Here is a 27,502-nt window from a genome sequence, read left to right as displayed (position 1 = left end):
GGTGACAGGTGGGATCTCCACTGCAACAGGGACAATGGTAACAGAAAAGGACTTGTCCTCGTCAGCTCAGGCCATGGCTCCTGTGTTTTCAGCTCTTACCTGCAGTGGATAATAGTCCATCCTGGTAGTGGTGGACTTCTGATAACCTGAACCTGCTGGATGAGTCCCTGCGGGGGCTGTACAGTCCCTCCTGCCACTTCTGATCTGTGACCTGCTCTCTATAGCGTAAAATTCACACTATTTAGTTAATTTCACTTAAAGGACTGAAGGGAAAACCAACTCTAAATTAGCAAAAATAAGGATGGGACATAGAATATTACAGCAGAATGGAGGAATGTGCTGCAGGGCTCTGATGTTTGTGGATGTGCCCCTACATGCGGATGCTGCCCCCGAAGAGGATTGAACTTGTATCCCCTCCTGCCCGACAGCGGGGCTGTATGCATGACTGATGAACCTGCTAATATGAGAGGACTTTACCGAATTGTGCAGCCCATAACTGAAGACACTGGGCCCTTAGGGTACGCTCGACTTTGGTCAAAAAGTTTAAGCTGCATTTACACCGATATAATGGTTGTTCTTAAAAATGATAATTTTCTGATAGTCTTCCCGTATAAACAGGCTGCCGATCACCCCATGATGCAGAGATCTTTTGTGCAGAGCAAAAGATCATTTTCCTCGGCAGCTCAAGTAAAAAGTACCTGTGCTGCTGAGAACAGTGTCACCTATTGCAGATCGCTCAGCGCACATCGTCTGCTGCGGTTCGCCTGTGTAAACAGGATATTGAAGGACCGCTGAACGGTAAAGGTTTAGTGCTGACGGTTAGTTCATTTTCATGGACCTTGGGGCCGGGTTCAGACAACTGTATTGAAAATCGTAAATTTCTGAAAGTCGTATTAAAAAAGGGGAAAACATTTGAGACGGGTCCTCAAAAATTGTCATTTAGTTGCAATTTTTTTTTCTTCTTTTACTCTCTAAAGTCAGGAAATGGTGGCAGCTGTTTTTGCTTTCTGACGTTTTTATGTTCCTCTTCTCTGTAGGTCCCCCTGAGGATCCAGCACTGGGATGTCCTGTATGTCTATTTTCAGCTTTTCTCACTGTTAACCCCCCCTCCTCTGGTCTTTGGGTCATCATGAAGCTGAAGCAACGAGTCGTGGTCCTGGCTCTGCTGCTGGTCATTTTAGTCCTTACTAAGCTACTACTGCTGGACAGACTGGAGACCTCTGCGGCACAAAGACAAGACCAGCTGTCCTTCCAGCGGATGATGTCTGGCCTGCGGCTTACCATGGACTCGCGGCTGGAGCACACTTTACAGTCTCCTTGGGAAATTGCATCTCAGTGGGTCGTCCCAAGAGAAGTCTATCCTGAAGACACTCCAGAAATGGGAGCCGTCCTGCATGCCATGGCCACGAAGAAGATCATAAGAGCGGACGTGGGCTACAAAGGCACACAGCTCAAAGCCTTGTTAGTGCTGGATGGGGGGCAGAAGGTGGTCTTCAAACCAAAAAGGTAGGGGTTTGGAAAAGAAGGGCTCATTGAGGAAGGAGGATGAAGAAAGAGCAGGTCCATTATTACGAGAAACCTATAATAGGATCAGAGCTCCATAACTCCTGTATCTAATTCCTGAACCTAGTGAAGAAAAGTAGAGCAGGGTCATAAGTCACTGATGTAGGAAGATGGCAGCACACCGTGATTATATGAGGTCGCCGGACACACGTAAGCTTAGAGATGATGGAAAGTGACATTACTGTGGGTCCATGTATGCTTCCTACATATATAGCCTGATAGTCTCTCAGACAGAGCATAAAGCCCCTCAAACACTATGGATAATGGTCAGCTGAGTGATGACTCCGACCCATTGTTTGGCCGACAGAGATCTCTCCCGACTCCTCCACACACAGGAGCACTAGCTGAGTCCATCACTCCTGTTCTCTATGAGAAATCAGCTGCCAGATATCTCTGGCGGTGACTTTTCTCTAGAACAGCAAAATCTGTCAGGGGCTCCCATACACGGTAGATTGTCGATATCGTACATATGTAGCTTTAAAGGATGGTCTTCCACTCAGACAACCCATTTTGAATCCCTGTGTCCCCCACTTATTCTCACCTCCAGTGCCAGCACCATCCCCGCGGTGTCGGCACTGGATCTCCCAGGGCTCACATGACATTATGTCACGCAATCCCTGCAGCCAGTCAACACTGTCTTCACTATCTCAGGACATCTGGTGGAAGTGAGAGAGCAACCTCCGCTCTCGATACGTCCGTATTAGAGGAGAGTGAAGCCAGTGCTTATTGGCCACAGGGATTGTGTGACATAATGTCATGTGAGCCCTGAGAGAACCAGTGCTGGATGGTGCTGGCACTGGAGGTGAGAATAAGTGTAATCCTTTTACTGAGGGGAAACATGGGGGTTCAGAAGAGGTTGTCCAAGTAGTGGACCACCCCTTCTTTCCTCTAGTCAGGCTTAGCGTCTATAGAAGTTGTCTTATCTGAGTAGTACACTATTTATCCGTACAGTCCATAGTGTGCATTATTCAGCATTTCGCATCCCATACATGCTCCTGACGTGTGCGGGTTTTGGATTCCAGATACAGCAGAGACTATGTGGTAGAGGGAGAACCCTATGCTGGCTACGATCGGCACAACGCAGAGGTGGCCGCCTTCCACCTGGATCGGTAAGTGTGCGCCAATGTTTCTATGTCTAGGATGGACACATGAACCTCAATAAACCACATCAGAAAATGGAACCAAACAGGGTTGTGGCTTTACACCCAAAAACCTTTTATCAGTGATCCCTTGTGTTGACATTTTCTAGGATTCTCGGCTTCAGACGGGCCCCCTTGGTCGTCGGCCGATACGTGAATCTTATCACTGAGATTAAACCTGTGGCCACCGAGCAGCTGCTGAGCACTTTTCTAAAGCAAGGTGAGTAAGAAGAGTCGTCATACAGAGCACCACTCCCATCATTCCCGAAAAGTAAAAAGTTTACCACTGTTGGCACTGAGGAACTTGGGCCCCGTTGGTTTGATTTTTTTTTCTTTCCCCCTACAGGGAACAACACCTGCTTTTATGGGAAGTGTTACTACTGCCGAGAAACTGAGCCTGCCTGTGCCGAGAGGGAAGTGATGGAGGGCTCGGTTACTCTCTGGCTCCCTGATGTTTGGCCCCTCCAGAAGCACCGACACCCCTGGGGAAGAACCTATCGGGAAGGCAAGTTGGCAAGGTGAGACACAGTATGGCAGTGATTGCTTTTCTTACATTTCTCCAGTCTCCTGTTACTGACGTATATATTTCTGGCAGGTGGGAGTATGATGAAAGTTACTGCGACGCCGTGAAGAAGACTCCACCCTATGATGCTGGGCCCCGGCTGCTTGATATTATTGATACCGCCATCTTTGATTACCTGATTGGAAATGCAGATCGCCATCACTATGAGAGTTTCCAGGATGATGAAGGAGCCAGCATGCTTATACTGCTGGACAATGCCAAGAGGTCAGTGGGCACCGCCATCTCTGATCTTCTCTGCCACTCCAGCGAATAGTCATCATAGAAGTTCATCCGTTCTGGACATGGTACTGTAACAATCTGTGCTAACCATGCAGAGCAGTTATATAAAGTGTCTAAATCGCAGCGTGATGTGGCGTTGTCCTTACTGCGAGGTGCACTTATATGTGCACCAGGGGACATCGTCCTGCATAATACTTTGCTGTTGCGTCGCGGTCCCGCCCAACGCTGTTGCGGTTCCGCCCAACGCTGTTGTCTCCTAATGCATAGATCAGGCTGATCCATGTGGAGTTGGGGTTTCTTCACACTTCGTGTTTTTATCCGTGCGTTATTTGGTGCAGAGAATCCTGCGTTTTATAGTACCAGCAATGTATATGAGACTTTAAAGATCTCATTCACACAGTACTTTTTATAAATCCTGCAAACTCGCCCTGAATATGGCAGCTAGTGTGTATGCATAGAGGGCAGTCCTGGACTCTTCTGGTGGCTAATTAACTTTGCCCCCCTTTCTTCCATAGAAGGGACCAGTCTCCATTATAGTCTCCTGAAGATACTGAGTTTGCTCAGTGCAGGTCTTTATCTCCTAGAGATTATGATGAAGGACTGGGCACTTCTGCTCCTGGAGAACTATAAAGTAGGGTTATTGTCTGTCAGCTGATCATTGACCGTTTGGCTGATGGCCCAGACTCCTCCATTGTCTCCTTCATTGTTGTGCTCAGCCCCTTTGGTCAATATGCACCTGATTACACAGAGCAGGAGGAGATAAGCGGCTGCCAGACACCACTGCTGATTATCACGGGAATGCAAATGGGACCAGACAGGAATCATGGTGCAATGTATGGATGCTGTGATTATAGCACTCTTTTTTTAACCCCATACGACTCAGCCAATTCTCGTTTTTGTTTGTTTTGTTTTTTTTTCTGCCTCTTCACTTATTTTTCAAAAGCCATAATATTTGTAAATTTCTATCTACGTATGATGTTCTGAACAAAAAAAAACAGTAATTGTTGTGGGGTTAAGGGAAAAGTGATTCTGCCTTTAGTTCTTTTGGGGTTTCATTTTGATGGCGTTCATTGTGCAGAAAAATTGCTCAGGTAAAACGATTCTACAGGTCTGTATGGCTAAGTCTATACCAAACCTGTGTGTGGGGTTTTTATTTATTTAGCACCCTCTATAGAACTTTTATTACATGGCGAGGGAAGGCATTTATTGAAAGGGATATTCCCAACTTCACAATGCAGTCTTATAATAATGTGCACACGTATTTATTCACGTGTGCCAATATAATCAATATTTAATTCTGCCCCAATTTGCACAAATTATCCCCTTAAGGAAAGACCCTTCAATCTTGATTTATCCTCCAATTGCCATTGGAACCGGTCCGGTAGTCCCAGTGCTCATGGTCGATAATGTGCAGTGTCTCAGATGGCTTCTTGTCACCATGGCTGAGCTGTGTCTAGAACGGAGCTCCTCCTGTGAGGGGGGATGTCATGGAAAGGGACGGAGCCTCCTTTATTCCAAAGCAGGAGTCACATCAGGATCTGAAATGCGACATACTGCAGGATGGGCTGTATATTGAGAGACCAAGAGGAGAGATGTACTGTAGAATGAGCTCTATACAGAAGGGACAGAAAGGAGATATACTGTACATTGGGCTGTAAATAGAGGGGACAGAAGGGAGACAGATGTTGTAAACCAGGGGATGCGATTAGTCAGGCTGTCTTTGCCAGCTTCTGAGAGATAATTGTTGTGAAACTACAAATGTCATTCTATTGATGCATAGAACAAAGGAGCTTCTTCTGCCATATGCATCTGCTGCAGTTTCTCATCATTGATCTGCCTGCAACAGGGGCAGCATGGTGGCTCAGTGGTTAGAACTGCTGCTCTGTCGCTCTGGGGTCCTTTGTTCACATCCCACCAAGGGCTACATCTGCAAGGAGTGTTTATGTTCTCTTTGTATATTCTTGGGTTTCCTCCAAGTTCTTCCGTTTCCTCCCACACTCCAAAGATATACTGATAGGGAGTCTAGATTGAGTCCCAATGAGGACAGCGATGATAAAATCTGTAAAGGTACCGTCACACTAAGCGACGCTGCAGCGATACCGACAACGATGTCGATCGCTGCAGCGTCGCTGGAGAGCTGTCACATAGACAGCTCTCCAGCGACCAACGATCCCGAGGTCCCCGGTAACCAGGGTAAACATCGGGTTACTAAGCGCAGGGCCGCGCTTAGTAACCCGATGTTTACCCTGGTTACCAGCGTAAACGTTAAAAAAACAAACAGTACATACTTACCTTAAGCTGTCTGTCCTCCGGCGCTCTGCTTTCCTCTGCACTGTCAGCGCCGGTCAGCCGGAAAGCAGAGCGGTGACGTCACCGCTGTGCTTTCCGGCTGGCTGGCGCTGACACAGGATGCAGGAGGAGTGCAGAGAAGCAGAGCGCCGGGGACAGACAGCTGAAGGTAAGTATGTAGTGTTTGGTTTTTTTACGTTTACGCTGGTAACCAGGGTAAACATCGGGTTACTAAGCGCGGCCCTGCGCTTAGTAACCCGATGTTTACCCTGGTTACCGGGGACCTCGGCATCGTTGGTCGCTGGAGAGCTGTCTGTGTGACAGCTCTCCAGCGACCAAACTGCGACGCTGCAGCGATCAACATCGTTGTCGGTATCGCTGCAGCGTCGCTTAGTGTGTCGGTACCTTTAGGCTCTATGGGATATGATGGCACTATATAAGTTAGCATAAATAAACTTGGTTGAGATCTGCTAGAGTAAAACCAGCTAATGATGTAAAATCACACTGAAGCTGTAATGGTGTAATACAAGGTCAGGCAGGGTACTGGACAGGAGAAAAGGGTGCACAGGAGCACACAGTGAATTCTGCACTTAAAGGGAATATGTCAGCAGGTTTCTTATATTTAATCCAAGAGCAGTATGATCTAGGGGCTGAGACCCCGATTCCAGTGATGTATCATTTACTGGGCTGTTTGGTGCAGGTTTGATAGAATCCCTGTTTCTATGCTGCAGGTATAGCAGTGCTCAAATGCTGAGCCCTGTATAACCCTGCCCACACTTCTGATTGTACACAAGCTGCCAATCTGGTGGGGGCGGGGTTACACAAATTAGCTGGCGAGGCTTATACACTTCACCTAGACCTCTAGTGATCTCCTGCTGATAAAACACTAATTGTATTGAAACTACAGCAAGCTGCTGAGTAAGTGACACATCCATAGAATCGGGCCAGATGGCGATGAATAATAACACAAAGAAGCTCTACATTGGGCCTGGTGTGAATATTAGCACTAAGTATGCGTGGACTGTGCTTTGTGAAGAATGTGATTCTGGGAATAATCCTTTTAATCAAAATTGCACAACTGCATTATGGACAGCAGCTGTAATAAGGCTGAATAGGTGAGATCGCCTGTATTTCCACAAAGGTCGGGATTTACAATTTGAGGTTTACGGTTTGTGTTGGACTCCGTTCACACCTGCGCATTTTCTTTCGGTTGTACTGCTCGGTCATAGGTTATTTGAATGATGAACGTGTCAGATCCTGCACCTAAAGTAGCACCCAACAGATCTCAGTCACCATAAGGGGGCCCGTCGGCTTTCAGTAATTTTACCAGACTGATCCGATCACAGCCTAAATGGCCGATGTAATTCCAGCACGTGCAGATCAATATGTTTTCACTTATGCAATAATCTGCCTTTCACCAGAATTTCTTTCTTTACAACTGTGAGGTAAGTGCGAGGCCGTGACTGAGGATCTGCACAAGTCGCTTCTCATTACCTCCGGGCTGTAGTCATACGAGCGTCTGATCCTGGGTGACCCAAGTCCATGGGGTGAGGTCCATAAAGGAACGTGTGAGGGAGATAACGTGGGTTCATGCCGCAGTGACGGGAATGATTAAGCTGCCTGCTCATACTATGCACTGCTATGTCACCGGAGAGGTGACTGCTGAAACTGATGGCTGGTCTCTTGGCTCCAAATAACATTAGTACATTGGATGGAGGGTCAGAAAAAATCATGATTAAATTGTGTATTATTTTGTCTTTCAGTTTTGGCAACCCATCGATGGACGAGCGTAGCATCCTGGCCCCCCTGTACCAGTGCTGCATGTAAGGCAATAAACTCTGCTACTGTTGTGTCTCCTTAACTCACAAACTGTACTGAGCATGTGTGACTTCTGCTCCATTCACTCTCTAGGAGTGGCGTCACACATGCTCAGTACTGCTCCATTCACTCTCTGAATGGTGCGCACACATGCTCAGTACTGCTCCATTCACTGTCTAGGAGTGGTGGGCACACATGCTCAGTACTGCTCCATTCACTGTCTAGGAGTGGTGGGCACACATGCTCAGTACTGCTCCATTCACTGTCTAGGAGTGGTGGGCACACATGCTCAGTACTGCTCCATTCACTGTCTAGGAGTGGTGGGCACACATGCTCAGTACTGCTCCATTCACTGTCTAGGAGTGGTGGGCACACATGCTCAGTACTGCTCCATTCACTGTCTAGGAGTGGTGGGCACACATGCTCAGTACTGCTCCATTCACTGTCTAGGAGTGGTGGGCTCACATGCTCAGTACTGCTCCATTCACTGTCTAGGAGTGGTGGGCACACATGCTCAGTACTGCTCCATTCACTGTCTAGGAGTGGTGGGCACACATGCTCAGTACTGCTCCATTCACTGTCTAGGAGTGGTGGGCACACATGCTCAGTACTGCTCCATTCACTGTCTAGGAGTGGTGGGCACACATGCTCAGTACTGCTCCATTCACTGTCTAGGAGTGGTGGGCTCACATGCTCAGTACTGCTCCATTCACTGTCTAGGAGTGGTGGGCACACATGCTCAGTACTGCTCCATTCACTGTCTAGGAGTGGTGGGCACACATGCTCAGTACTGCTCCATTCACTGTCTAGGAGTGGTGGTCACTAGTGATGAGCGAGTATACTCATTGCTTGGGTGACCTCTGAGTATCTGTTAGTGTTAGGAGATTGTTTTCATCATCTCAGCTGGATGATTTACAGCTTCTAGCCAGCCTGAGTACATGTGGGGTTGTCTGGTTGCTAGGGAATCCCCACATGTAATCAAGCTGGTTAGTAGCTGCAAATCATCCAGCTGCTGCGATGAAAACTAAATCTCAGAGCAGTCATAAATACTCGGAGACCACCCAAGCGTGAGCGGGAAAACCCGAGCAACGAGTATACTCGCTCATCACTAGTCACACATGCTCAGCACTTCTTCATTCTTTCTCTGAATGGTGGTCACACATGCTCACTACTGCTCCATTCACACTTTTAATCTTCGTTCTCCGCAGACACAGCCAAAAATCTATTGAGCAAAAAGTTTCACAACCGTACTCTGTCAGCCGGACGGGACACTGTGAACTTCCTCAGGCAGCACCCAAATGCAGACACTTGGGGAGCATTTTGTGATTACTAGGAGACCCCCAGCCCCCCCCACCTTCCCCCCCCCCCCCCCCGCTGACGTGGGTGTTGTGAATGTTTTTGCTGGGATAGATGATGATCGTTGTTATCGGGACCTTTCCTTTACCATCGTACTCCTTCCTTCATCCTAACATTTTTCTCTGGTTGCAGTGTTCGGGTTTCCACCTGGAATCGCCTCTCTCACCTGAAACATGGCACCCTGCGCTCCGCTCTGCGTTCGGCCACAAGTCATGACCCGATCTACCCGTTCCTGTCCGACGCTCACTTAGAAGCCTTGGAGCGCCGCCTGCAGGGCATTATAGGAACCGTCCAACAGTGTATAGATCAGTTTGGCCCGGATGTAGTGATGGTGGAGGACCGGATGACTCTTTCTCACGTGTAGCGGTGGCTTTACCACAGACTGTATTACAACAAACGCGTCCAGATGGTGTGAATATTTTTTTACCATACAACCTAAAAAACTGGTGTAAAACAGCACAGTGCCCCCCTCCCCAAGAGACTGCAGCTCGTGTCAGTGGGGGCACTCCAACCTTCTCTGCTGCATCTGAATCTCCAGATAATGACTTGAACTAAAGCTTACGATGTGAAAAGTGTGATGGAGGAACAAATGTTTTCAGAATCTAATTTATTCGATTGCAAATTTTGTCTTTCTTGATGGTTATTTGTGTTTTCTAACCTTTACTTTTGGGGTTGATTCACAGCCACAGTTTGCACAGAGTCCACATGGTGGCGCTGCTTACAATTTCCAGGAACCATGTGACGCAAAGTCTTTATAGCGGGTCGTCCGCTTGTTGCCGATCTGCTAATTCCACGTTCACATTATGGAACTGGCGTGAACCCTCCCCCGGGACGTTGTTTTACCCCCGGTTTTTTGTTTTTAAATGGCAGCTGCAGAAATGTTCGATTTAACCCTCTCCTTGCATTAATGTACTTCACCACGTTGGTTTACTGTATTCTGGATCGTCTGCTCCTTTTATGATCTGGTCAATCTAAGCGATCACTATTTCTGCACACGGCCCACATCGTTCTTCCACTTTCCATGTAGGATGAGATGGACACAGAGTAATATGTTCAGGGTAGACGTCCACCATTCCCACTGGTGTGAGCGATCAACCACTAGATGGAGGAGAAGAATGAGACCCCAAAACTTGTGATCGCAGGTGCTGAGCCGAGGACATAGATGTAGAATTTGTCTATTTCTCTGCTATTGGTTTAGGCATAATCCCGCTCGTTTTTGTTTGTTTTTTTTTGCAGTCAGCTCTTCCTGGTGCATTTTTCACAAGATGGCACAGGTCGGTTCTGACAATTCCTATGTATTTTATTATTCCTGGGTTTTACATGTAAACTGTAATCTCCAGCACATGAGTTAGATGCAACCGGGACTGTGCGCTCTTATCTTAATTTAACTAGCAAACGAGATCGGGAGATCATCCCTTGATAATGGAGGAGGTTTGAGGCGAGGAAAGGGTTAAATTTGTTTTTAGGAAAATGAAAAGAAATACAGTAAATGGAGCTAAGATTTTACATCTAATCCAGGGTGCTGTGACTTCTGGTCTGCAGTGTGTCCTAATCCATCAGATGGGTCAGTAATTTGGGATCATCTGCTAAGTTCATGGCCACATTCGATGGCTGTCAGTCCAAAGATCGTTTGACTGACAGCCATCGCAGCTGACACTCCTGTGTTCTCTATGAGGAAGCCGCCGTCTTTTCTCCAGTGCGATCTGCAGCCTTAAATTGGACTTGACTGATCGATATGGCTTTCATCATTTGTCTGGCGCCTCCATGCACATTAGACTGTCGGCTGAACCTGTCAATATTGGCGCGTTCGGCCAGTCTGTCCAATGGATATAGACAGCTTAAAGCAGAAAATGGCACTCGCTGTTTACTTGGCTAAAAAAAAAAAAAAAGAAATAACTCCGATAGCAGAACTTGTATAAAGGGTGTATGCATTAGTGGTGACTGTCCCAGGTGAGAACAGGTCCGACCGGTCCCACAGCGTATAATAGCTCCACTCATGAATGTAACAGCCTGTCTTTTGTTTTGCCACATTTTCGTTTTTCCTTTACCGACGTTTGTGTCTGTGTCCCTACCAGTCCTAAATCGCAACGTATGGTCCCTGCGTGTCAGATATGTATGGCTGTGTGCTATTTTTCTAAATCGTAGTGAATGTCCAATCAAATCTGCATCACGTCCTTCAACATAAATCTTGGAAAAAAAAGAATATATAATATGTATTTTTTTTTTTATGTGCACAATTTTGATTTTAACGTTTTCACTCTCTTAAATTAGGGTATTTAGTCCTGTTCAATAAAAAATAAATACATTACAAACCTTTTTTAAAAAAGGGGGAAAAAAAGATGTAATTTGACCCCACAGATTTTCAGGGTAACAGTCTGCCACGTTTTTTGTTGTTTTTATTTGCAACTTTCGTCATTTGTTTTTTGGGGTGTAGTCCATGGTAATGTGATTGCCTGGTAAAACATCTTGCATGTTCTATAGCTACGAATCGATCCAAAAAGAAGGAAAAGTATAAAGGAAAGCGTGAAAAACTTCGCTTTTTTTCTTTTGTATTCACTCTTCACTCCATGTGTTTGACTCGACAGCTGTATTGTGTGATCTGTTTGTATGAAAAGTGTGTTTGGTTTTTGTTTTTTTAACCTGGAACAGCTCCACTCTTGATCACAGGCTATGTCTAGTATTGCATCTCAGTCCTACATGACTACATCCTGACCGACCCGTTCAGTTTTATTGCCTACCATTCTGGCAATTGCACTATTGCTCTAGTCGCCTCGCCAGCCTTGTGCCACTTCTGCCATACTGCTCTGTGTCTTGTGTGCAGAAGTTTTCATGTCCTTGTGGTCCAGTATGTGTCCTGACTCCGTAATGGTTCTATTGTCATGAAAAAAAAAAAAAGCTGCTACATTCTTACAAGGTTCAGTATAAGATGATTTCTATGACTTGTTCTCCAGACTTGGAAGGAGCGAACAAGAAGAACAGACTTTAAAATAAAATGTGATCTACATGATCTTATTTGTTGCATGTAGTGTTTTATCTTATTCAGTGCTGGAGGAACAGACGTCCATTTATCCTGATGTTCGGATGGGGGCGAAAGTGGAATTTGGATAAGTCATAGAGATGAGCGATAAGGTGTCTTTCGGGTGCTAACTGAGTGTCTTCGGCGTGCTCGAAAAATATGTTCGAGTCCCCGCAGCTGCATGTCTCGTGGCTGTACAACAGACACAAAACATGCGGGTTTTACCTAACTGCTGAGAGATATGCAGCCACAAGGAGCTGAACATATTATTCGAGCACGCCGAAGACACTCCTCACCTGAGCATGCTGAGATAACACCTTATTACAGCACATTCGCTCATCACTAGTCATAGGTACAATTGGGCAAATCACATTGGTGAAGGCCTCAAAGCTCTCCTTCTCCTCCTCCTCCTCCTTTTGGCTCGAGCTGAGTTGTACAATGTAAAGTTTCTCTTTTAATTCTTGAGTTTTGTGTGCAGAATGGTAACTGCATATTCACCAATAGAATAAGGTGTGGCCGGCGCGCTCCCCTGGCCAATCCGACATCTGTGGCCTAAATGAATCAGTCCTGTTACCATGCATCCAGGACCGGCTTTTATTCACTGGAAGTAAAAATGAAAAGCTTATTCTCACGTTCTTTAATAGTTAAAATTACAAAGTGCTTGTAAAAATAATGCAACTTTGCATTTTCCCTTATTAAAAATCCTCTTTGATCTTAAGAAGAGAAGTATTTTTAATTCTAGTTCTCACTTTTTTTCCTTGGCTACCGCTATGGCTGGTCTGTTTTCCAATAGAGCTTGTAAGCGCTGCTCTGAAGCTGGCCAGATCACAGTCCCCCTTCATCCTCCGATGCTGCAGAGGCAAAGCTTGCAGCATCAGCAAGTGCACAGTTCTGGTCCATGATGCCAATATGTAATGGTCAGTCAGAGGCACGCCTCCCATCTGGCATGCAGGAAGCCGGGATGCAGAGGAGCGGTGCTCTCCTAAATAATCAACATGAGCCAACCCCTTCTAAGGTCAAGATGTTAGGAATTGACAAAGGAAGTATATTCTGAAAAGAATAACATTTATTTTCTGCAACTGTTTCCAGACTACAACCGCTCAGACACAGGTGTACAGAAATAAGCAAAATTGTGCCACATCCTGTCAGATCCCATATTATGCAGGTATTCCAAGTCCAATGAGCCGCTACACAATACTGCTTAGCATTATGTGTAATCACTCCATGCACATATCTCTGGAACGCTGTGATGCCTCAATAATGGCAATTGCTAAAGAAATAAATCTAAATTTGACTACACCGTTTGTAGTCTGTTGCCATGGAGACATAGGTCTATAAACATAGTAACATAGTTAGTAAGGCCGAAAAAAGACATTTGTCCATCCAGTATAAAATGATAAGAAAATTTTTAAGCCTAATTTCAAAATCCTTTTTTTTCCCTCCTGTTCCGATCCATGTGATAAAAAAAAATTCTAATTCTGTGCACAACGTGGACTCGGTATTAGAGCACTCAGTCTCTTTGGGGCCCAAATTGTACCTCCACGTATCTCTGATTTCATGCTGAAACCCACATTATAATAATAATTTTCCTTCCATTTGATGCCATACTGTCCAGATTTTTGTTTCTTCTACAGTTTCTCCTGCAGGCACCATACAGAAGATTATGCTGTGGTCCATCATATGGACCTATGAGCAGAGGTAACAGTCGCACCGCCCTGGGCTGAGGTGTCAATGGCTGAGGAACCATTTTACAGATTTAGCAATACTGCCTGGGCGCATTCGAGAAACCGTCATTTTAATTTTTGTTTTCGTAAATCAATAGTACACATGACAATAAGCAACGTAAATCGGGAGAAATATTTCTTCTTCCTCCTAGACCGATTTTTCATTCTCTGCCCGTAAATAAAATCTGTATTCAGTGCAGCTAGACGGTCATATTCCTGAGAGAGGAGATGACAATTGGTGCTTATAGAGTTCTATGGAGGGGGCAGCAGACAGAATTACAAAGCTTGACTGGAAATGGAAAGTCTGTTCACTGGAGACAGATTTTACCTGTGAATCGGGAGTTTTAATATCGAACAGTCGAGAAGCAGATTTATCTGATAATATATATTACAAAGATTCTTATTTTAATGTGAAGTTTTCTTTCTTTTTTTTTTCGAGGGAAAAAACCTCACCGGTTACTTTTCCAGCCAAATCATCAATTCCAGTAGTGTTCAAAATAATCAGTCCAATGACGGACCAAATTAATCACAGTTTTTGGTATAAATTATATCACCACATGTCAAACAATTTACCAGTTGGTGCAGTAGATTCTACGGAAACCACCAGACTCGGCGTTCATGATCTGCAGATTTTTGAGTCTGTGTATTAGAATAATTAATTGAAAGGCGGTGTGGAGATCAATCAGTGAGGTCCATCATTCTGTGAAGACACAGGTGAGAATCAGGTGGCCATTATATAAGGGTGAAGCCAGGACATGTTGTACATGCATTTCTCCTTGAAAGCCTGAGAAATATGGGTCGTTCGAGACATTGTTCAGAAGAACAGCGTACTTTGGTTAAAAAGTTGATTGGAGAGAGTAAAACTTATAAAGAAGAGCGGACAATGATCGGCTGTTCAGCTACAATGATCTCCAATGCTTTACAATGAAAAGCCAAACCAGAGAGACGAGGAAGAAAACGGAAGACAACTATTCGAATGGAAGGAAGAATAGCCAGAATGGCAAAGACTCAGCCAATGATCAGCACCAGGACGATCACAGACCGTGTTTAGTTACCTGTGAGGACTGTGACAGAAGACGACTGTGACGCCAATCTCTTAGCAAGATGTCACCGCAAAGTCACAATGTTAACTAAAGGACATGTACTGAAGTTTATACAGTTTGCCAAAGAACACATCAACTGGCCTAAAGAAAAATAGAGAAGCATTTTGTGAACTGATGGAAGTAAAATTCTTTTTGGGTCCAAGGGCTGCAGACAGTCCATCAGACGACCCCCCAAACTCTGCATTAGATCCACAGTACACCCTGCACACAGTGAAGCATGGTGGAGCAAGCGTCATGATATGGGCATGTTTCTCTTACTGTGGTGCCGGACCTATTTACCTCATACCAGGGATCATCGACCAGTTTGCATATATGAAAATACTTGAAGAGGTCATGTTGCCTTACGCTGAAGAGAATATGCCCAAGAAATGAAATCCAACAAGACAACGAACCTAAACACACAAGTAAAAGAGCAAAACCTTGGTTCCAGTCCAACAAAATTGAGGTTATGGAGCGGCCAGCCAAATCCCCGAACCTTAATCCGATAGAACACTTGTGGGGTGTCATCAAAAATGTCATGTCTGAGGCAAAGCCAACAAATGGCAAAAAATTGTGGGCTGTAGTTCGATCATCCTGGGCTGGAATAACAGGTGACAGCGGCCACAAGGTGGTGACTCTATGCAACATAGATGTGACGCCGTTCGAAAAAACTAACAACTAAATATTAGGTTAGTGACTCGCAGGAATGTCAAATCGTCATAAAAATAGTAATATTGTGAGTTTGTAAAGACAAATGCAGACACTGCTGTTTATTAGAACGGCCCAATGTTCATTTTTATTTTCTGTAAAAAGTAGTTAGATATTATCTACATTTCTCCATGTGTTGATTTATAACACAGCGTGCAATGTCCCCAATGCTGGAAATGAAAACTAGGAGAAAGATTTTGTAATGAACTCGTGTTTTTGAACCCACTGCTATTATTCTGAACACTGTAAGAGCATAGCTACACACGGGTTGTAAGGTATGTCGCTATTAAGACATAAGAGCTGTTACGGAAGAAAGTCGAGTTTATGAAGAATGTTTTCCCTGATTTTGCTTTTACGCGATTCCTGAAAATCCCTTTCCGGTGGCGGCGCAGCTCTGATGATGAGTCATTCCTCCATAGAAGAAACCGGCACAAGTCACCCACAGGCTCAGCCCCACTCAGAAAAGGCAGAGAAAGTGACACTATGAAGGGGAGGGTCACTAACATGGAACTGAAGGAGAAGGAAAATGTGACACCTAATGGAATGGGAGGAGAGACTGATGGCCTGACGAAGGGAGGGGAGCAGCCATGGAGTGAGGACACTATATAACACAGACAGAATACCCAGCGAGGATGCAGGGCTATAGAAACAGATGTCCACAAAAACAGGACATGGACTATAAGAGCAGCACCGAGTAACCATCAGCCCAAAAAATTCTCTCCAGTGGATCCTCTAGCTCCAGATCAGCCACCAGGGATGATCAGGGCTGCTCCACTCTTGTTACTTCTCCTACTGATCCACCCTACAGTGAAAGCCAATGAGGATGTTGTGAGTCCAACAGGACTGAATGGGGAAAACGGAGAAGAGAAGAAAGATGGTCTTTGGCTATCCGGTGCCCAAGAGGTGCAAGACCTGGCCCAACTTTCCTGGGAGTACATGCAGGACCTCCAGTGCTGGTTGTGGCCTGACAAGTGTGACGATAAGCAGCACCATATGGGTGAGTGTGCCAGATCTGGTCTCACCAACAGCACATCACTCCTAGTAACATGTGCTGGTGATGGCATCAATGCCCAGGGATATTTTTGCACAATTGTTCCAGAATTGGAAAGATTATGGTTGTAGACCTTTGATTTAGATCAAAAATGGCTTTGATAATTATCAAAGCCATGTATGATCTAAGTCAAAGGTGCACAATTTTTTTGTGGTTCGAGGACTAAATTCTCAGACTGCATCTGTCCACACGTGGCAGACCAAAGGGTATAGTCCAGTGTTTCCCAAACTCCAGTCCTCACAGCCCCCACAGGTCATGTTCTCAGGATCTCCTTGGAATTGCACAGGTGAGGGGAATATCATGAAGGCATCAGGAATTTTCTCTCCTGTGCAACACCATGGAAATCCTGAAAACATGACCTGTGGGGGTCGTGAGGACTGGAGTTTGGGAAACACTGCCCTAGCCAAAGCACACAATCCATAGATGCCATGTCCTTATAGTCCACGAGAAGTGGAGCCAGAGCAGTGTTATTTTGCCTTGGATGACCTGTTATTAGTCCTACGCCGATGATATTCATATATTTTGTATTGCAGAGTGGAGCTGGGACCCCCTACACCTCCTGACGGACTGGTACGCCAAAGTACTGGATGGCTCCGATTTTGCACGGAAGCCAATTACTAACAATCTCACAGGTGAGAGAAAAAAACCACGACACGAGCGTCTCATTGCCAAATACTCGCTAACGGGTGAAATCAGATATTTCTCCTATATTCAGCTTTTCCTCTTCCCTTCGCCTCTAGGTCTCCAGTGGGACTTGGAGCGGAGAGTTCACGGGCAGCACCTGGCTGTGAAGCAGATACTAACTTCACTGGAGAAGTTTCTGCAGGAAGATGGCACAAAAAAGACATTGGTTCTGTCATTCCATGGTTGGACTGGAACCGGTAAGAACTTGGCTGCCCGAATCATTGCCGAAAATCTATACCAGGATGGTCAGCGGAGCCGGTGTACCAGAGTGTTCATCCCACAGCTGCACTTTCCTCATCTGTCACATGTGGAAGCCTACAAGGTAACGTTATCCCACGCCGCCTTATCTCACGCCTTTACTTCCATAGTTCACCTAAATATATTCATATGGAGTAGCCATTACACCAGAGATAAAACTGGAAGCACCCATCCTGAGCTGACCCCTTCGCCCACTTGTAACACCATCACTTTCCATCTAGACTGGCTACCACTTTGTGCATTTGACCTAATCAATGGTTATTGATAAGACCTCCGCCTTCAGAGGTCCCAGCTATATCGGCTGCCCCTATCCAACAGCACACGACTCTGCAGCATTACAGCAGATAGTGAACATTGTCACTGCACCAAATTACTCATATATTTGACTTCTTTCCAGGTCCAGTTGAGAAAGCAGATCCAGGCGGTCTCGTCACACTGTGCGCAGCCCTTGTTTGTGTTTGATGAGACGGACAAGCTGCCGGCAGGTCTTCTCCAGTCCCTCTTCCCACTTTTAAACCCGGGGGAGACGCAGAACACAAAGAGCATCTTTATATTCCTCAGGTAGGAAGTTGCCAAAATTAGTATTCCCATAGTAATGTCGTAAAGGTACCTTGTCCACTATGTTAGAAAACTGCGTAGTGAGCAATTCCCTAATATATAGTCTTCGACGGGTCAGCTGCACGCCATGGTCTGGGTGGGATTCATCATGCTGTAGAGATGGGTCATTGAACCCACTTATGGGTCTGAGTTTATGATCATAGTAGCTGTGTGAATGAGACCCTTGTAATACTCATGGGGCATAAATGAGTGCACTCCTTTCGGAAAGTAAGAGTTTAATCTACTTTGAACACGAGAACAATTTTGACAAGACAGTTTCAGAAAACATTTTTTTTTACCCACATGATGAAAGTAAGGTCAATAGTGTAACTTTCATTACAAAATCTTAAGTTTTACTCAAATTAGTTTATGCAATTATGAGTACATCCAATGTCAAACACTACTACATCTAGTATTTTGTATGACCTCCATAGTTTTTAAGGACCGCACCAAGCCGCCTAGACCTGGAATAAACAAGTTGGCAACATTCTGCAATATCTATTTATTTCCACTTTTCTAGAGCGACCTCTTTTAGAGCCTGGATGCTGGATGGAGAGTGATGGCAACTCGTCTCTTCAGAATTCCTCATAGACGTTTGGTTGTATTCAGATCAGGAGACACTTGGCCACTGAATCGCTTTCACCCCGTTCTTCAGATTTGTACTTAGGATCATTGTCATGTTGGAATAGTGCACATCTACAAAGAGCATGGAGTGATGGCGGCATCTTCTCTTTCACTATACAGCAGTACAGCTGTGAATTCATGATACCATCAATAAAATGTACCTCCCAACACCAGCAACACCCCACATAACGGACACCACCACCAACAGGTATCACTGGAGGCACTACACATTTAGAAAAAAAGAATTTAGAAAAATGCATGGTGCCTACAGAGAAACATGGTGGTGGCCGGGTCCTTATGTGGAGGCTGTATGAGTGCTGCTGGTGTCAGAGAGCTACATATCATTGATGGTATCGTGAATTCACAGATGTACTGCTGTATAGTGAAAGATAAGATGCCGCCTTCACGCCGTGCTTTTTTTCAACATGACAATGATCCAAAACACACATCTGTTGCATTTCTGAAGAACGGGGTGAAAGTGATTCAGCGGCCAAATGCCTCCTGATCTGAATCCAACCAAACATCTATGAGGAATTCTGCATTGTCCTCACTCTCTATCCAGCATCCTGTCTCTAAAAGAGGTCGTTCTTGAAGAATGGAAAAAAAGATAGATATTGCAATATATCACCAAATTGTTCATTCCAGGCCTAGGAAATTTGCTGCTGTCCTTAAAAATTAAAGAGGTCATACAAAATACTAGATGCAGTAGTGTTTGATGTGGGGTGTGCTCATTTTTGCATCAACTAATTTGAGTAAAACTGAAGCTTTTGTAATGAAAGTTATATTATTAACCTTACTTTCATGTTATGGGTTACAAACGAATGTTCTATGAAATTCAGTGTTGCATCATCTTTGGAAATTCTACTCATATTCAGTGAGGTATTGATTAAAATCCTACATTTTAAAGGGGGTGTACTAATTTATTTCACCTTAAATATCATTCAGGCGTCTGTGTTAACAGTCCCATAGACTATGTGTGCTAACATTTTCTTGTGAACAGTCTTCCATGACCCTCAGTTCCCCCTAAAAAAACATGTATTTTTGAGCTTAGGCAACTTTCCCACTAGCGTCGTACTCGGCCCGTCGCATTTTTCCAGCGCATCCGCTGCCCCATTGTGAGGTGCAGGGAGGTGGGGGCGGAGTTCCGGCCGCACATGCGCGGTCGGAAATGGCGGACCGTCGGCAGCAAAAAACGTTACATGTAACTTTTTTTGCAGCCGACGGTCCGCCACAACACGGCGCAACCGTCGCACGACGGTTGCGACGTGTGGCAAAGTCAATGGAGAAAAACGCATCCTGCAAACACTTTTACAGGATGCGTTTTTTCTACAAAACGACGCATAGCGACGTGCAGTGCACGACGCTAGTGTGAAAGTAGCCTTAGTCACGAATCAAACCCGCTAATATAAGTCTATGGGACCGTGAGTGACGCGGACTCTTGGCATCCATGCTGCGTTCTAGTGCTTGTCCGTTTGACGTTTGAGAACCCTCTTTATTTTTTTATACAAAAAAAAAAAAAATCAATGATGGTAAAAACATATGAAAATGTCATCTAAAGCACGGAAGGAAATTGCGACTTTATTTGCTTGTACGAGAAAAAAATAGATGTGAATGAGGGTTTATCTCCTTCTTACTTCTTGTACAGTGGAGTCGGTGCCAGCATGATCAATGAAGTAGCGCTGAACTTCTGGAGGGCCGGGCGTCATCGTGAGGAGATCACACTGGATGATTTAGATCGTCCATTGAGAGCGGCCATACACCAGAGCAAAGGTACAGATAGTGATCTGAATTATGGCACATTGCACAAGCAGCCGTTCACAGCGTGATCATGGTCTCCGCGAGTTTACTGCCGGGCAGACACCTCTGTGACACTTTATCGTAACGTGATCCTCAAGCACCGATTGCGTGATCTCCTGATCGGCTTAATGATCGGTCGTTTATAGTTTGACCTCTGCACTGGTCGGGGAAGATCTCGCTGCTGGATGGAAATTTACCTAATGGGGAAAAGTATGCAAAGCAGCTTTCCTCCAGGAAGATGTAGCAATAGTTTTCTGCTCTCTGGAGGAGTAAGGGTATGTTCCCACGGTCAGAAACCGGCAATGCTTTGGAAGCAGCACATGTCCACTCCACCTAAAGCGCTGCCGGCTTTTGAACGCAGGTAATTCCGCATGTGTTTATTGAACCGTGCAGAATCACTGCGTCCTATACATTGGACGGGAAATTTATCTTGCGGAGGCTGAGCGTCACCGCAAGATAAATTGACATGCTGCGGTCTCGAAAGACGCGCCGCATGTCCGGATCCGCAGAGAAGCCGTGGACGTCAGTGCACACATAGTGGACATGGGATTTTTTTAAATCCCATCCACTATGCTGTAACATCTGGCCGCTGCGGGTTGGACAATGCGGAGGTACGCAGCGTCCAACCCGCAGCATTTATGGACCGTGGGAACAGGACCCTAAGAGTCCCCCATACTGTGTATATAAGGTGAAGAGATGGTAAATGGGGCACTGTTACAGAATTCTCATTGGGGTCCATTGTTGCGTCTGGCTCCATCCTTGAGACTTTTCAATTTTGGAAAGCCACCTAACAAGGGCTCTGCTGACATTTTGAACCTCGGTTTCATGTATAGACCAGTATGTGTTTGAGACGTGTGCCTCCAACAAATGCATAAATTGAGGTCACATCTACCATGCGATTACATACTTTTTTGGTGGTGTATCAGCCAGACAGGCACCAAAGCCCACTCTCTTAGCCTCTGTCTGTGTAATGTAACCTTATGGCCATGCTTAGCGTGTACAATCGGAAATTTTCTGGCATACGTGCATCAAGTCAACTAGGTTGAAAATGTAAATATCTTTAGTTTGTAAAGTTCACAATTCTCCTGCAATAAATCCAATATTCCACCATGAATTATATCTTCTCGATGGTTCCTCACAGATCAGTTCCTGACACATCAGCTGTTGACCCAAGATCTCATTGATGAGTTTGTGGCCTTTCTGCCCTTGGAGCGGCGACACGTGAAGCTGTGTGCTCGAGATGTCGTAGAGGCTCGGGGCCTGGCCTACGACGAGAACGACGTGGAATCTGTTATCCAAGAACTCCTGTTTGTGCCAAAGGACGAGAAGATTTTCTCAGCTCAAGGATGCAAACAAGTGGTCCAAAGGATCGGCTTTAATTCAATGGCAAAAGACTCTAAAGCTGGCCATACACAATAGAGTCCTGTTGGTGAACGATTGGCAAACTGCAGCCATCGCATCTGGTTCTCCCATCCTCAGGAGTGCGCATTTGGCCGAGTGCTCCTCTATTCTCTGGGAGAAAGCTGTTACCAGACATGTCCGGTGTCAGCGGCTTATCGCTGGGGACAATACGATCTGCCATGAGTCGGCGCCTTATGGTTAGACTGTCGGCGCCACCCATCGATATTGGCCGAGATATAATGTGGAGGGGTGGGCTTAAGGAGCATAGTTACAGCAGACCAGAAAGAGAAAAACTTTTGCTAGGATTGATAGACACTAGTGATGAGCGAAAGTGCTCGGACAAGGTGTTATCTGAGCATGCTCCAATGCTAACCAAATGTCTTTGGCATGCTTGAAAAATGTTTGAGTCTCTGCACATGCGTGTCTTGTGGATCAGCTACGAGACATGAAGCCGCAGAGACTCGAACATATTTTTCTAGCACTCCGAAGACACTCTAGTTAGCACCCAAGCATGCTCAGATTAACACCTCATCCCAGCACATTCGCTCATCACTAACGGACATTGCAACCTTCAGTAATGGTAGACTATGGACTGGGTTACAGGGCATTGAACAGATACGCCTGAACATGTTACATCTGTTTTTATAATATTAAATTTGCTATTTATTACATTTTTTGAAAACCTTTGAAATAAATAATTTATCCTATTCCTGCCTGTAGTCAATGAGATTCCTCGCGTAGTGTCTGCACACGAGTTCATTCAGTCCTCCGCGCCGTCACCGGGGTCACGTTCCAGTCATTGTCACAGACAAGGTCATCCTGTAATTGGAGAGATCTCTTTAACTGTGATCACAACTGCGGATGATGCAAGATCCGCGCGCCTGTCTAGTGTGCGCAGTGCAAAGACCTCACTATCTGCTGTATGCCCCTCGTGTCAGAGGTGGGTTATATTGACCCTGATTGTTTAACAATTACAACATCAATCGCTTTTTTTTTTCCCCTGTTCCAAATTCTACACCAGTGGTCGGCGACCTATCATCGCTGGCCATTGTGAAATTGCAGCTTTCACCATGATTTCCCAAGTATAAGCAGGTACTACTGAATGTCACAGGGTCACGTACAGCATGGGAGAAAGATTTATTGATCCAGACTCCAGCTGTTGTAATCTGGGGATAAACTGAGTTTACGGGGAAAATTCTGCATGAAAAGTTCAGAAAGACATCATAATGGTATTTTACTTACACTTGTCACTGGGTAATTCCAAACTTTCTATGGAGACACAAGTTTCCGCCGAGGTCCAGAGAAGGCTCCTATAGGGGAGTCAAACCTCGACTTCTATTGATTCTGCCATGTGTGGATTAATAATAATTCCAACCGTTGGTGGTTTATTACAATGGATCCGGTCTAGACAACAATCATCTGTGAGCGAAATTCATGCGCAGCACAAATCTCACTCTTCCACCAGTTTTGTGTATCGTTCTGGAATTTTGTAAGTTTGTCTAGACTGGATACAACTGCAACAAACCTTCAATAAAAAGATTAATTTCTCCAAAGGGTGTGTGTGATAAGAAGCAGTGGTGGGCAATAATGTCTCACCCCATCCTGGGCCAACAGAGCTCACCCTTGATAGTATGTGAATAGATAGGACACGTGATCCCACTCCAGGAAGGTGCATCTGCCATCAAATGGGGGCAGAATCACCACATAATCGTCTGTAGTATGTTCTAAAGCCTTCACAGACAAGGAGGGAAGCTTTAGGGTATGTGCACACGTTGCGGATTCTCTGCGGATCCACAGCGTTTTTGGCGGTGCAGAAACGCTGCAGATCCGCAATTGATTTACAGTACAATGTAAATCAATGAGAAAAAAAATGCTGTGCACACTTTGCAGAAAATCCGCTGCGGAAACGCTGCGGTTTAAAAGAAGCAGCATGTCCCTCTTTTTTGTGAATCTGCAGCGTTTTTGTACCCATTCCATTATAGAAAACCGCAGGGGTAAAAAACACAGCAAATTCGCAAGAAAACCGCAACAAATCCGCAGGTGCATTTTCTGCCAGGAGAGGCAGAATCCGCACCAGAAATTCCTAAGGCTAATCCGTAACGTGTGCACATAGCCTAAATGTCCACAGCTGTATGATGTGTGGGGAAAAGATACATACTTATATGAACAGTATGGAGGGCACCATAGAAATATAAAAATATAGACAATGGGATCGATCCCACAGCGTACAAAAACAGTAAACCAATACGCAAAGAGAAAAGGATACGCTGACAGGGAGATCACCAAACAATTACAAAATATGGCTTTTATTAGAAAAGTGCACACAGAAAAACAGTACAATAAAACCACTTAAAAAACACATACATGCAAACAATGCCCTGTAGATAGTAAGAGCTCCCCCTCCTCCCCCCATCCAAACTGAACACTCCCGCTGATCTGGCAAAAGTTACAACCCAGGAAGGTATACATGCAGGTGCTGAGTGCATAAACACTAAACAAAAGCTCCTATCCCCAATATGCCGTAATCTAACATGAAGCGGTCAAACACATACCACCTGAGAGTCCGATGGACTAGTGAAATGTAAATAACCCTATCTAACACTGATAGTGTAATGTCTGCTACCTGCACACATAAATAATGAACAGTGAGCACGGCCAATGTCTAAATCAGAGCAAGTGGGAGACAAAATAAGAGATACAGAGGGTATATACGCTACACAGGTGCTGCAGAGCCGCAGGCAGCCAGGAGGTGTGACGGAGCTGAAGCCAGGGTGTCAGTCAGGAGAGAGTCCCCTGACGAAGCTACCTGTGTGTAGCGATACGCCTTGGGCTTCGGCCCCCCTCCTCTCTCCTGACTGACACCCTGGCTTCAGCTCCGTCACACCTCCTGGCTGCCTGCGGCTCTGCAGCACCTGTGTAGCGTATATACCCTCTGTATCTCTTATTTTGTCTCCCACTTGCTCTGATTTAGACATTGGCCGTGCTCACTGTTCATTATTTATGTGTGCAGGTAGCAGACATTACACTATCAGTGTTAGATAGGGTTATTTACATTTCACTAGTCCGTCGGACTCTCAGGTGGTATGTGTTTGACCGCTTCATGTTAGATTACGGCATATTGGGGATAGGAGCTTTTGTTTAGTGTTTATGCACTCAGCACCTGCATGTATACCTTCCTGGGTTGTAACTTTTGCCAGATCAGCGGGAGTGTTCAGTTTGGATGGGGGGAGGAGGGGGAGCTCTTACTATCTACAGGGCATTGTTTGCATGTATGTGTTTTTTAAGTGGTTTTATTGTACTGTTTTTCTGTGTGCACTTTTCTAATAAAAGCCATATTTTGTAATTGTTTGGTGATCTCCCTATCAGCGTATTCTTTTCTCTTTGCGTATTGAAAAGATGCATACTTATTACTCAAATACCCCTGCATTATGCAGCAGTTGCCGCTGATGATATAGTTCTACCAATCAGCCATCATCCAGCTTTTTATGGGTATAGCATTCAAATAATGTGTTACCCAGCTTTACAGTGGGAGAAGGCTGCACAAAGTTTCCCTTCTGCTCTTTACTTGGAAGAAAAATGCAAAATTGAAATGACCAATTAGGATAGCTTGCTGCTCAAAGGTAGGGTAAACTGGAAAACTGCAAAAGTTCTAGAACAGATCTCCTTCATTCTAACAGTTCTGTGTGAAACAATAATTAGTGGAATATAGGGTATATAGCATATAATTTAGTCTATGTTCGTCTAGGATAATCTAATCATTATAGTTAAGTAAAAAGGGCAGCACACTGCAGCGCCAAAACATGCAAACTTGAAAACACGAAATTTGAACTGCATTACTGCACTAGAAATATGAAAAATGAGAGCTTTTAGCGCATAAAAATGGCCATATTTATGTGTACCTCGTAGCCACTTTACGGCATCTCTCTTATACGAGGTCCTACGCTTGACCTACCTCGCTGAGAATAAACGTCTCCATCTGAATGGGTACATGTGAAACCTCTTCTTGGACTCAAATTCTCTCTTTCTGTGGAGGGGTATTGGACCTACTATAATTAAAACACCTGTGGCTAGGAGGCGGGGAGTACACGATCAGAAGGCTAAAGAATACATTTCAAAAACCTGACCTGCACATCCAAACATAGACTGAGTGTGAACAGGTGCTGAACCCAGAGTCGCCAACTCGTATATAGTTAAGTAAAAAGGGCAGCACACTGCAGCGCTGGAGACGTTTATTCTCAGCGAGGTAGGTCAAGCGTAGGACCTCGTATAAGAGAGATGCCGTAAAGTGGCTACGAGGTACACATAAATATGGCCATTTTTATGCGCTAAAAGCTCTCATTTTTCATATTTCTAGTGCAGTAATGCAGTTCAAATTTCGTGTTTTCAAGTTTGCATGTTTTGGCGCTGCAGTGTGCTGCCCTTTTTACTTAACTATATACGAGTTGGCGACTCTGGGTTCAGCACCTGTTCACACTCAGTCTATGTTTGGATGTGCAGGTCAGGTTTTTGAAATCTAATCATTATAGGCATGTTGATTCAACATTTTTAACTCCCTCCACTACGGCCTCCAACCTCCCTCATCTCTGCCAAGAACTTTGCCACACAATTCAAAAATAAGATCTAACAAACCAGGAAAGTCTTTGTTGTCCGACCACCACAACCCCTTTGTATACCAGACCAATGACCTAAACCCATAACCTCTCTCCAAAATCACTGAAGGGGAGCCTGCTCATCTTCTCTCCAAATCACACCTCACCACTTGTGCAGTAGATCCCATGCCATCCCACCTCCCGAACCTCACCACCACTCTTATCACATCCCTAACCCATCTCTTCAACCTATCACTAACTTCTGGTACCTTCCCCTCTACTTGCAAACATGCCACAATCACACCTATACTAAAAAATCCTTCCCTTTACCCAAGCGCTATGTCCACCTATCACCCCATCTTTGCTCCCATACTCCTTGAGCAGCACATCCAGACTGAACCCTCCTCTCACTTTGCATCTAACTCGCTTTTCGACAACCTACAATCTTGTTTCTGTCCCCATCATTCCATTGAGTCTGCCCTGACCAAAATTACTAACAACCTACTTACAGCCAAAGCTAAGGGACAATTTTCTATACTCCTCCTTCTAGACCTGTCCTCTGCCTTCGGCACAGTTGACCACTGCCTACTACAGATCCTCTCCTCCTTTAGCATCAAAGACCTCACCCTATCCTGGATCTCCTCATACCTTACCAACCACACATTTTGCATTTCCTGCTCCCATACTACCTCTTCATCTCGCCCCCTCTGTTGGTGTCCCTCAAGGCTCTGTCCTAGAACGCCTTCTCTTCTCAATCTATACCCTTGGCCAGGGACAACTCAAAGTCCTATGGCTTCCAGTACCATCTATATGCTGATGACACTCAGATCTACCTCTCTGGCCCAGATGTCACCTCTCTGCTGTCCAAAATCCCAGAGTGTCTATCAGCCATATCCTCCGTCTCCTCTCGTTTCCTCAAGCTCAATGTGGACAAATCTGTGAGATGGAGGAAAGATAATTTTATTATTATTGTTATAGCGCCATTTATTCCATGACGCTTTACA

The 27,502-nt window shown here is 45.1% G+C and overlaps 2 protein-coding genes across 2 annotated transcripts in view; both read left to right on the top strand.

Moving 5' to 3' along the window:
• FAM20B (FAM20B glycosaminoglycan xylosylkinase) overlaps positions 1 to 11,974 on the top strand; it is a 14,234-nt gene extending 2,260 nt beyond the window's left edge. Inside the window, exons 2-8 of the mRNA XM_069737764.1 lie at positions 1,038 to 1,506; positions 2,586 to 2,672; positions 2,813 to 2,922; positions 3,049 to 3,220; positions 3,298 to 3,489; positions 7,557 to 7,616; positions 9,100 to 11,974. Of these exons, the coding sequence (XP_069593865.1) occupies positions 1,130 to 1,506; positions 2,586 to 2,672; positions 2,813 to 2,922; positions 3,049 to 3,220; positions 3,298 to 3,489; positions 7,557 to 7,616; positions 9,100 to 9,331 (1,230 nt within the window). The 5' untranslated portion in view covers positions 1,038 to 1,129 and the 3' untranslated portion in view covers positions 9,332 to 11,974. The remainder of the gene's footprint in view (positions 1 to 1,037; positions 1,507 to 2,585; positions 2,673 to 2,812; positions 2,923 to 3,048; positions 3,221 to 3,297; positions 3,490 to 7,556; positions 7,617 to 9,099) is intronic.
• A 3,927-nt stretch (positions 11,975 to 15,901) lies between these two features.
• TOR3A (torsin family 3 member A) lies at positions 15,902 to 22,616 on the top strand. The gene is made up of 6 exons (XM_069737762.1): positions 15,902 to 16,494; positions 17,082 to 17,180; positions 17,289 to 17,554; positions 17,888 to 18,051; positions 20,357 to 20,481; positions 21,650 to 22,616. The coding sequence occupies exons 1-6, from the start codon at positions 16,254 to 16,256 to the stop codon at positions 21,925 to 21,927; spliced, it is 1,173 nt and encodes a 390-aa protein (XP_069593863.1). The 5' UTR covers positions 15,902 to 16,253; the 3' UTR covers positions 21,928 to 22,616.
• The last annotated feature ends 4,886 nt before the right edge of the window (positions 22,617 to 27,502 follow it).

This window comes from Ranitomeya imitator, chromosome 8 (assembly GCF_032444005.1).
Source record: "Ranitomeya imitator isolate aRanImi1 chromosome 8, aRanImi1.pri, whole genome shotgun sequence".
NCBI lineage: Eukaryota > Metazoa > Chordata > Amphibia > Anura > Dendrobatidae > Ranitomeya > Ranitomeya imitator.
Note: the sequence above shows the minus strand (reverse complement) of the source record. Positions and strands in the feature narration are given on the sequence as shown.